This window comes from Anas acuta, chromosome 18 (assembly GCF_963932015.1).
Source record: "Anas acuta chromosome 18, bAnaAcu1.1, whole genome shotgun sequence".
NCBI classification, from domain to species: domain Eukaryota; kingdom Metazoa; phylum Chordata; class Aves; order Anseriformes; family Anatidae; genus Anas; species Anas acuta.
This window is the reverse complement of record NC_088996.1, coordinates 4,052,646-4,062,823: the sequence shown is the minus strand read 5'-3', so window position 1 is coordinate 4,062,823 and position 10,178 is coordinate 4,052,646. Positions and strand designations below refer to the sequence as shown.

At 50.7% G+C, this 10,178-nt stretch overlaps 1 protein-coding gene across 1 annotated transcript; it reads right to left on the bottom strand.

Moving 5' to 3' along the window:
• Positions 1–1,299: 1,299 nt before the first annotated feature.
• Positions 1,300–8,986, bottom strand: OTOP3 (otopetrin 3). The gene is made up of 7 exons (XM_068655343.1): positions 8,725–8,986; positions 6,936–7,348; positions 5,824–5,960; positions 5,048–5,106; positions 4,575–4,693; positions 3,015–3,946; positions 1,300–2,259 (listed from the first exon to the last, which is right to left on the bottom strand). The coding sequence occupies exons 2-7, from the start codon at positions 7,324–7,326 to the stop codon at positions 2,089–2,091; spliced, it is 1,809 nt and encodes a 602-aa protein (XP_068511444.1). The 5' UTR covers positions 7,327–7,348; positions 8,725–8,986; the 3' UTR covers positions 1,300–2,088.
• Between the last annotated feature and the right edge of the window lie 1,192 nt (positions 8,987–10,178).

The window sequence follows — 10,178 nt, the reverse complement described above, 5'->3', positions numbered from 1 at the left end:
GAGAGGTTTATAATATTGTTTGTTTTATGCTGGGGTAATTTGTGCTGCTAGGGGACCATGTGCTAGCTTCTTCTGCAGTGTGTGGATTTTTTAAATCACAAAAGAAGATGACACTATGGAAAAGGAACCTGAACTACTTCTGGCCATTTTTGTGCTTACAGCATGAGACATCATCAAAGGTAACTGCCTCTGAAGGTACAGAAAAGGAACTAGAACAAACAGGAGCGAGGTGCCTGAGTTTGTGAACTGTGCACTAAAATCTTTGTGTGGTTGAGACCCATAAAACAGGAGTGCTTTTGCTGTTGCTCCCTGTGGGATTTCTTACCTTTATTTGCAGTGTTAGAGCTGAGTGGTGCTAGGAAAGGACACAGAGGGTCTTATTTTTAAGAGCTGGAGAAAGTGGGCTTCATTCCTGTTCGTGCTGATCATGTACTCAGGTAATCCAGCCTGTTCACCAGCAAGAAATCACATCAACTTCTTTCAGTCCACAGCTGTGTGTAGTACCTACGGGACTTAGCATTTATATCTCAGAGGGAGACCTCCAGAGTCACCGCTCAGCGGAGGCTTAGTAACTAAAACAGTGTTTTAGCTATTGTGCCACAGAAAAACGTCCGGGTCATGGGTTTGCTCATGAAGTACATCATTCCTTGTCCCCACGCTGTCAAAAACTAGGGAGCAGCTTTCAGATTTTTTTTATAATTTGAAAGGGCCAGACCTTAGCATGCATCTCCCATAGATCTCTTGGTACAAAATGGAGTGAGAATAATAATTAACTTTATTGGAGCCTAATTTATCCAGCTGTTATTTCTCATGGCATATTTCTGTTGACACAGGCCTGAGTAAAAGCACTCATTGGACAAAGTTCATGCTCACGCAATCGTTCTCACTTTTAGTTTCAGAGGGAGGTCCTTTAATTACCTGAATGGCGAATTAGAAGGCGAATGAGATACATGTACTCAGCGTTTCTAGCTCTCATCGCTGGTCCTGTCTTGGGGGAGTGTACTTATTTAGAGCATGACAAAACAAACAAAAAACCCCAAACCTTTACATGCTCTGATCCTAAATCCACACTGCTTCTAGGATTGATTTACAGATGAACCAAAGCAATAATGTAGATGCATTTTGTACCATGCTACTTTGGCCTTGGCTAAAGGTTATGCAAGCTCTTGACAACAGAAAAATGTTGTAGACCAAGGCCTGCCCTTAAATCTCATATAACCTCTGAATGCCCAGATAACTTTTTGAGTCTGGTCTTTGGTGAGTGAAGAGCAGTCCCAGAGATTTCACCAGGTACACGTGAGCATTCAATCTCTCTTTATTTCCATTCATCAGTCTGTTTTTAAGACCCATAGTCATAAGCCCCTGTGCACCCCCATGGATTTTCCAAGCAAGCAGCTCCTACGGAGCACATACAAACAGGTCTTTGATCAGGCACCATGCTGTGGGACTGTGTTCCTTCCCATGGACCTTGGGAAATGTTTTTGGATGTGCAAAGCAGCAGTTGAGGATAAGTGTTAGGGACCACTACAGCAGCTCCCAGCATAACGGTCCATTTGGAAATTACACAAATTGTGGTTTTGGTTTATTTCTGAACGACTGGGAGTGTGTGTGTGCTTCTAGTGGGCCTGGCACTGGTAGGGCTTTTCTGTGCCGCAGGGCGGTGGCTGGCAAGCAGTGGTGGGGCTGGAGGTCCTTGGCTGTGGGTTTTGAAGCTCTGTGGAGTGTAGGTCAGCCTTTGCTCTCGCTGCGGGCTGCTCTGGCATTCTGTTATCTGGAAGAGTTCAACAGCACCTGGTAAAGTCCCACTTTACTACACAGGATCCACTGGCAGGCTACTGCAAAGTGCCAGCGTGCTTCTGCAGGGCAGTAAGGCAGTTTGCTAATGGATTTTCATTCTGCTCTCTATGGAGAAAAAATAACAATATAAACCAACATCATTTGCTTCAAAAGCTCATGGAGATGTTGGGTAAGAAGTCAAAGCAGAAGCTGAAGAGAAAAAGCTTAAAGCTTCCACGTGCATCTCCACTGCTTACTGCATCTTGTTCAGCCTCGTTGTTTCCCTGTAGCCTTGAGTGAGGAGAGCTTGTTTCAGGCTGAGACGTAAACATCCAGAAGTCCCCCGACGGAGTGCATTCTGTAGAAGACACCCAGCGGGAGGCCGAAGTTCACGATGGCAAACCAAGTGGAGTAGCCGTAAAATGACTTCTCCAGTCCGTTCTCAAACACAGGGTGAGCCCCAAACGTGGGCATTATCCACAGCTACAGAGGCATGAGGAAAAAAAAGAGCACAAGTCAGAGGATGGCAAGCTGTCTCCTACCTGCACTCTAATCTCAGCACTGGCTCAAGTAATTGTAGGAATATTTCAAGAGTGTCAGAGGGGTCCCCTTGCTTGGGAAGAGGAGGGAAGTTCCCTAGCTATGCTGCTGGCTCCTTGCTAAATGCCAAATGCTGTTAAATTTCCGGAAGCTTAATGATAACCTCACTCTGCCCCAGGCAGCTTTATCTTTCTACAGAATTTCTGTTTCCTTGACCAATTCATTTTCACTTGTTTAAGGTTGTAACGAAGCTTCATGTTGCTTCAGGATGCCAGAGCACACCAGGTGAGTTCCAGTCCTGCAGACTGTTGATTACAAAGCCTCGCTGCTGGTTGCTCGTTCCCCCAGCTATCTCATGAAACACAATGGTTTTGATGATGTTTACAGGAGCTAAAATCCTGATGTTTAAGGATTTATTAGCTGCCTCCTTCCTGCACTCTGGAAATGTTTGACTCTTAGGTAAAAGAGGGACCTTAAAATTATGGGAGTGGGAAGGACGGAGCTCAGAATTACAGGAGTGGGACATTAATGGGAGAACAGACTTGACTTGCCCCACCAGGAGACCGAAACCTCGTGGGCAAAGCTTCCTTGTCTGGAAGGGTGGCCCAAAAGGAAGACAAAGAGAGCACATCGGTCTTGGTATCACAGGTCATCACAACCCAGTGAGGCTGTGATGTGGCAGAGAGAGCAATACTTACTATGATGTTGCACAAAACCAAGAAGAACGAGATCTCTTTTAATGCTTTCCTCTTCCAACTCAGGTGAGAGTAGGAATGCATGTAGGATAGAGAGACTCTCCGGAACTCCTGTCCGAGCTCCAGCACGCTCACTCGTCTCTGGTCGTGTGCTTCGTGGTTTTGCTCTTCACTCACTTCTTCCTCTTTGTTGGGTGAGGCCTGTGTGTGCTCCTGTGTGCTCCTCGGTGTGGTCATCTCTTCACCAGGCAGCTCTGAATCCACTGGATGCTGCCCGGCGTGTCCTGCGTGCCTTGCCTCAATTGCTGCTACGATTGGTTCCCGCTGGAGCCCATCAATGATGAAGATGTTTTGGGTGATGTACTGGAAGATGAGGAGGACAGAATAGGACAGGATGAGGCTGTTCAACAGGTCCTTGGGGTTGGTGGCCACAATGGCGACGATGGAGAAGTAGGACATGGCGATCTGGCCGAGGGCTGCCCCCATCAGCAGGATCACGTCCAGGCTGCGGGTTGGGTTCTTCAGCGTGTCCAGCTCCCTTTTCTCCACGGCATGGATGATTGTCCCGACGACTGCACACACGCTCATCAGGGGCAGGAGCACGATGTAGTAGGAATAATACATCACAAAGACCTGGCGGTTGGGGGCTGAGCCCGTGGCCTGGATCTGGTACATCATGAAGACGCAGATCCCGATGATTACGGCAGCGGCGCCCAGCAGGGGCCCAAAGACCACCCCCTGCAGCTTGAACTTGGGCTTGATGTGAGGGGCATGGTGGTGGCTGATGCGTCGCCCCACGTTCTTCCACATGACGTAGAGGACGGAGCAGCAGATGAGGCAGTACTCGGTGTTGAAGGGGTAGAGCAGGATGTAGCCCTTCTGGAAGACTTTGCAGGTGGTTGTGTTTGGGCAGGCGCACAAGTTAGTCTCATTGCCTGGAGTGTGAGAAGAGGAAGGCAACAATTAAGAGGGAGATGGCCTGAATGTCACAGCCATCTCTGGAAGTTTCTCGTGTGCAGGAACAGCAATCAGGAGGAAGTTAGGTCTTCGAGGCTGTGAGGATTCCAGAATAACAGCATTTAGCACATCGTAAGTACTGGATGAGAGAGAGCCCTTCCTTCACAGCAAAGCCCCCCTCTGTCTCTACTCTTGGAATATTAGTCAACCCATCCTGTCCCACTCCACCCGGCCCTTTCCCCCCCTCCCCCCCCCCATATTCTCAGAAAATAAAGTAAAGCAATGATGTAAGTCTCTTCTACTTCAGCAATTTTTTTTTTGCTTTCAGCTGATAGGCAAACGTGAACAAAAAGTGCTAATTTACGGTGGGCTTTTCCTCTCCTAGCCCTTGGGTGCATGGCTTCATGGAGTGTCCTTCCCCAACAGGTTAAAAAGTCTTCCCTGTGCAGCTCATCTCTTCTAGACAACGTCCAGCAACGGGGAAGTCATAGAATTTTGGGGAACCAGTTGTGATATCTGAATTGCTGGGATCCAGACCTGTTGTCTCCCCAGAGGTCATCTACGTCAGCCTAACAGGAGCAGGGATGCGTGATAAAGGAGCCTCACCTGCCAGTCGCTGCTCCACCTCTCGCAGCTGAGATTCAATCTCCATGTGGATGGAGTCGTTGGTCACTGCCAAGAGCCAGAGGAGGAGGTTAGTGGCTATGGTCAGCATCAGCCCACACCTGGATGAACAGAAAGGCGCTTTTAAAGTCTTGCCTGCAGAGGTTGTTTATGGCTCTGGGTGCAGATGTGGGGGGGAAGGTTGAGACAACAACTAGTGGTGGGACTGGGGAGACCCCCCCCATGAATTAATGGGGCCAGTGAGGAGGAATTTGGAAATAAGAGGAAGCAGTCAAAGGCATGTGTGAAAACAAAAGGGAGATGGTGAGGAGCATGGGTCTGGTCGTGTGATGCAGAATAGACAGAGTCTGTGTCAGGTCAGAGGGAGGCAGATCTGGCGGAGACAAAGGGGATAATACACGGAAAGGAATAATTCCTCTAGGGGAGTGGAAGGCTTTTTTCTGCCCTTTCTGTACCTGGTGAGGTTGTGCTGGACTTGAATGCAGTCCTTCGAGTGATGCCACAGAAAAAAAGCCTGCAAATCAATAACAATAATGTGAGCAGGGTGAAGCTGGCAGCACGCCACACGCGGTGGAAAGGGCCGGGCGGGCAAGAAGGCACGTGTCTGGGGAGGAGGAAACCTGCCTCTGTGCACAGGGACTCTCGTGTACTTGTGTTTCACTGCTGGCACACGTGCTGGCATCCCTGGGTGACCCCAGCATGTGTGTGCATGCACCTAATGCCAAAGGAGGGCTGGGAGATCTGCCTTTTGTTGTCTTGTGTATACCGAGGTGTTTGCTGCTGGGGTGGGAGCTAGCTTACTGTTCAAATATGGGTTTGGGCAAAAAGAGGTTTGGTATCAAATGGCATGAGATACTTTGCATGCAAAGGATTTTTTATTTTTGTTTGCTAATACATCCCCCGTTAAAAAATAGAGAGGCTGGTGCAAAGGTATTTCTGTGAAGTTTCCTCTCCTTTCTCCCTACTTTGATGTTGCAAAGCAAACCCATCCGGGTTCTGCAGCGTGTCAATGTCTTTCTAAATCTTACCTCTTTGTCTCTTAATCTGGCACATCGGGAGTGTGGGTGGGTGTCATTTGAAATGGCATTTGATACTTCAATGCTCAAGAGAACACCTGCCTCACATGCACCCACTTTCCCAAGTCTCCCCACTTCCCCCACCCCTTTGCCTCCCAGCAGTGAGACAGAGAAAGCAAAAGCAAGCGAGCTCCCAGGAGGGCGACGTGTGTTACCTGGGTGGAAACAAATAGGATTTCGATGCTGGGGAACACGATTTCCACCTTGGATTTGCAGTGGATTTGAATTACGCTGTAGCCGATCTGGAAGACGTTCAGGAGGACGCTGAAACTACCAAACAGCAGCAGTGACCCTGGACAAACAACAAAAACACCAGTAAATAAACAAAGACGTGCCTGAGGAGCATCTGAACCCAGCTGGGGACTGGAGACTCCTGGATTTGTGCAGAGCTGGTGTCCTTCCCCTTTGGAAGTGCTGTGATTTTAGAGAAGGGGAGAAAGGGAAGCCTGGTTCCTGAACCTGGTGGTGTGCTTTGGCTGGTTTAAGGTGTTGAGATGATGCAAGGTGTTTTCTTGTGCTTGGATACAAGGTGTTGTTGTTGTTTTTGCCTTTTCTGTGCAATCTGGAGTGACAGAAGTAAGGTAATGATGGGTGATGGTTTCTGCCTTGTGAAGAAACCCCAAGATAAAGACAGACCTCGCTGAGGCTTTTGGCAGCAGCAACCTGCAGAAGTTGGGACCCTTGCTGCTGTTTTCCCTTTCTCCTTTGACGCCTCTCTGCAGCCTCAGGTAGCTTGCAGCTTTCTTCCCTTCAATTCTCTCTGCTCAATTATCAGGACCGCGCACTAATTATAAACTCCCTGATAGGCTAGAGGCAGGGCTGCTTAGAGAAGTGTCATTTCAGAAAGTGGGGCAGCTACTGATGGAAAATCTCCCAGGAAAGCCAGGTGTCACTGGGCTGTGACTCACTGGGCAGGAATATTCCCCTGGAAACGGGAGCGCTGTGATGTTAAACAAGGGCGAGGGAAGCCCGGGGCTGCACCACGCTTGTTGCTGGGCTGTGGGTGCAAAGGGACCACGGCACGAGGCTGCACTGGAGGCTGAAGGAAAATCAAATTCAAGGCTCCCCTGGCTGCTCTGCTTCCTCCCTGTGGCATCCCCTGTGCCCCCGTCATTCCCTGGCTTTGCACCATGAGCTGGGAGGGCACTGGGAGACTGACAGTGCCCTACCTACATCTGTGGCTTCCAGATCTTTTAATAGCAGGGAATTCTGTATCTTTCAGGAAGAAGGGGGAAGGCAGGAGCTGGTAAATAAAAGCAGAATTTACCCCTAATCCAGACTGGTCCCGCATGAGAATCCCGGTAGAGCACGGCGTGGGGCTGCCGACTGGTGCCCAGCAGGTAGTAGATGATCCAGCACAGGCACACGACCTTGAGGATGGAGAGCAGGATCCAGACGTCGGCCAGCGTGATGGCCACGTGGTTGAAAATCATGCTGCTGATGAAGGCGCTGCCCAGAAACACCACGTTCATGGCCAGCAGCCCCGAGAAGAGCTGCCCGGCTTTCTGAGCTTGCCTGTCGCGCTGCTGCACAGAAGAGCAGTGGCGGTACAGCCAGGACTTCTCGTAGTGGATCATGGCAGTGCCCGCTGGGGCTGAGATCGACCTCCTCTTGCAGTGGTGGCAGGGCTTTTGCCTAGAGACTTTGTCGCCTGACATGGCTCCTCTGCCTGCGGGTCGCCTGCCACGGTGAACAGAGGGGTTAAAAAGTGTGGGAGCAGCAGGGGACGTGTGGATTCGGGAGGTGCTGTGCGCTGGTGTCAAAGCAGCTTGTGTGGGGACCTCCCTTACTTGCTTTGCAGCTTCCCTTTCCCTCTCCAGAAGCTGGATGAGAGGGAAAAATAGATTGGTGTTTAGGCCAGGCTAGCATTAAACATTTCCAGAATCATGGCACGGCACAAGGAAAAAGTCCTTCTGCCAGCAACTGTCCAGAGACGCTGGCATTACAATGGGTATTTGGTGTCTCTGTCCTGCCCCAATGGTACTTGTTGGGACCAGAAGTGCCCAAATTGTTCTCATCCTCGCCTTTCACACCTCTGTGTGCAGCCCTGGGTTCAGGTTTCCTCCTTTCCCTTTGCAGTAGGGATTAGGTGGGAATGCAAAACAAGCTCAGACCTGCTCTGGCATTCAGAGCTGTTTGATCTGGGTTGATGGGTCCAACCTCTCTTTTATGTTTTTGGGGCTCTCAGATTTACACCACGCTCTTTGTATGGGTGCATAAATTGTGACAGAGCTGGAAAGGAGGGGAAAAAATAAAAGGGAGGTCTGTAAATCTTGATCTAAGCTGCTGGGAAAAGACCCAGCCTCCTACCCCAGAGGGCTGAGAATGGGGCAGAGTTAACACCTGTTTTTCTTTCTTTTTCTACTGGTAGCACAGAGGAAGAAGCACAGAGCCCTGAGCACGCTGACATGGAGGATTTTGAGGGATTGGCCCAGATAAATGGCTGGACCCTGTGAGTTTTTTTTATCCAGCTTTTGGAAAGATCTCGGGAGAAGCATACTGCCCTCGGCAGCGTGATCTCCTTGGTCCACGCACAGTGGTCAGGCAGGACCAGGCTGCCCGTGGATGCAGCACGTGGGGATGTGCCGGCACCCAGGGAGCAGTGTCTGTGCCTGAAGAGCGGGGTGGCCGGGGGGAAAGCAGCCCCTGAGATGCTTTATGCATTCATCTTGGATTTTGGGGAGATAAATCATCTGAGAAGGGTTTGATATTTCAGCGCTTCCCTCTGCGTGTGCACTGAGATGCTGTCTCCCTTTGGCTGATGGGGATTCAGTGCACTTAGTGGAGATTAATCCCAAACTCTTCCCCATTTGCCTCCCAAACTCTCCTAGCACGGGGTCAACTGCCCTCCCCTCTCCTAGAGCCATAGCTGCCCAGCTCTGCGGGCACAGGAGGAAGCAGAGAGGCCGCGGCATCACAAGAACCAGACGAAAACACCTCCAGGCTGCGGCAGGAGGCACCCAGACGAGGCTGCGCGTGGCAGCCGCTTGCTGCGGACCCAACCCCTTGACCCTGGACCCGTGCACCACCGAGAGCAGCCAAATGCCAGCCCTTACCTCCGTGCAGCCTCCTGCAGCCCCGGTTAGAGCCAACGTCGCCGGTACCCGCTCAGGTGCCCTCGGGATGTCTCTGTCCCCGCCGGACCGAGGTGCAGGCAGAAGCCGGCAGGACTGCGCCTCGCCGAGTGTGGCCTCTGCTCTGAGCCTATTGATTTTTTTATTTTTTTTTTTCCACCTTGTTTACTTTGGGTTTATTATTGTCATTACTTTAATTACTCAGCAAGAAGCTCTTGGCTCTGCCAGGGGCAGCCAATGGGGAGCAGCTCCTTTATACACCTGCTGGGTTGCCCCATGTGAGCAGCCTTGGCACAGGATGTGCCAACTGGTAAAACCACAAGCCGCAGTGACTAATTTGTGCCGTGGCTCGAGCAACTCTGGGGCTTAATCTCCTGGCATGGGCTTGCTCTGGGGTGCAGAGATGGGAGTGCTTGGCTTTGGCTAAAATCAGTTCCCCACTCGCTTGTTTTCAGGTAATTCCTAAGGTTTTCCTTAAGCGTGCTACTACTGTGTGGCTTTTATCCACGGCACAGATACCCAAAAGGCAAAACTCAGTCCAGCCTAGGTGCAGGGAGTACTTGAATTTTGAGGTTCTTTTGGCAGAAAGGTGGCTGCTTTCAGGGCTGATAGCTGCAACCTGTAGATATTGGCTGCAGAGCCAGACTCCTGTGTGCAGGCCCCACGGGCTCAGCCTTGTGATGTTGGGGATGCTTTAGGCCCAAGCTTTGCTATCTCTGTTCCCTCTCCTGTTGCATGACAAATTAATTCTATTTTGGGATTTTGTGGTGAGCTGATCCCTCTGTTTTTGTGGTTTGAAGTGGGGATTTGGCATTTCTGGATGAGCTTGTGAGTGCAGAGGGTCGTGCTGCAGGGAGAGGAGCTGTTTGCGTGTCCCAGGATGAACTCCCAGAAGCTGTGGGGTTCTTGCAGCTGGCAAACACGTGAGCTTGGCGCTGAAAGCCAGGAAATGCTTACAAGAAACCGATAGGGGGTGGAGTGGGTGGGGGAGCGCAGGTTATCATCCGTCGGGATGTGACGAATGGACGGAAAACAAGAGGGAAGGGGGCCTATTGCTCCCAGGTGAGAACGCCCAGCGTGCAGCTGTCGCATCTCCTGTCTGCTGGTAAAAGGGTCATGTTTAACGTCTGGATGTGGTGGAGCCAGGATGCTTTGATCTGGGCAGGTTTTTATGACTACCCATGGCTGGATTTGTTCTGCCGTCCCACAAAGCATCAGCTTCTCCAGCCTGCGTGCAGAACCATTTCCTTGCTCCTTGCCTTGTTGCTCTGGGGTTCCCTGAGTGCCACCAGGCTACCTTTGGGTGCCTGGCTCTACCCCATTCCAGAGCTTTGCAGGGAACTTGGGATCTCCCAAGATCTCCTTGGTGGTCTCTTTATTGAACAAAGCCAGCAATTTTCATGTGAGGCGTTAACAAACCTGGCTGCTTTTTAGTA

What these genes read in the sequence shown, in the direction of transcription:
- OTOP3 (XM_068655343.1), bottom strand. Translation starts at nt 7,326, where the DNA reads ATGTCAGGCGACAAAGTCTCTAGGCAAAAGCCCTGCCACCACTGCAAG. An exon ending in GGGACCAGTCTGGATTAGGG is followed by an intron (nt 5,961 to 6,935) that starts GTAAATTCTGCT and finishes TTGTTTGTCCAG; the next exon opens with GGTCACTGCTGCTGTTTGGT. An exon ending in GTCCAGCACAACCTCACCAG is followed by an intron (nt 4,694 to 5,047) that starts GTACAGAAAGGG and finishes CTGTTCATCCAG; the next exon opens with GTGTGGGCTGATGCTGACCA.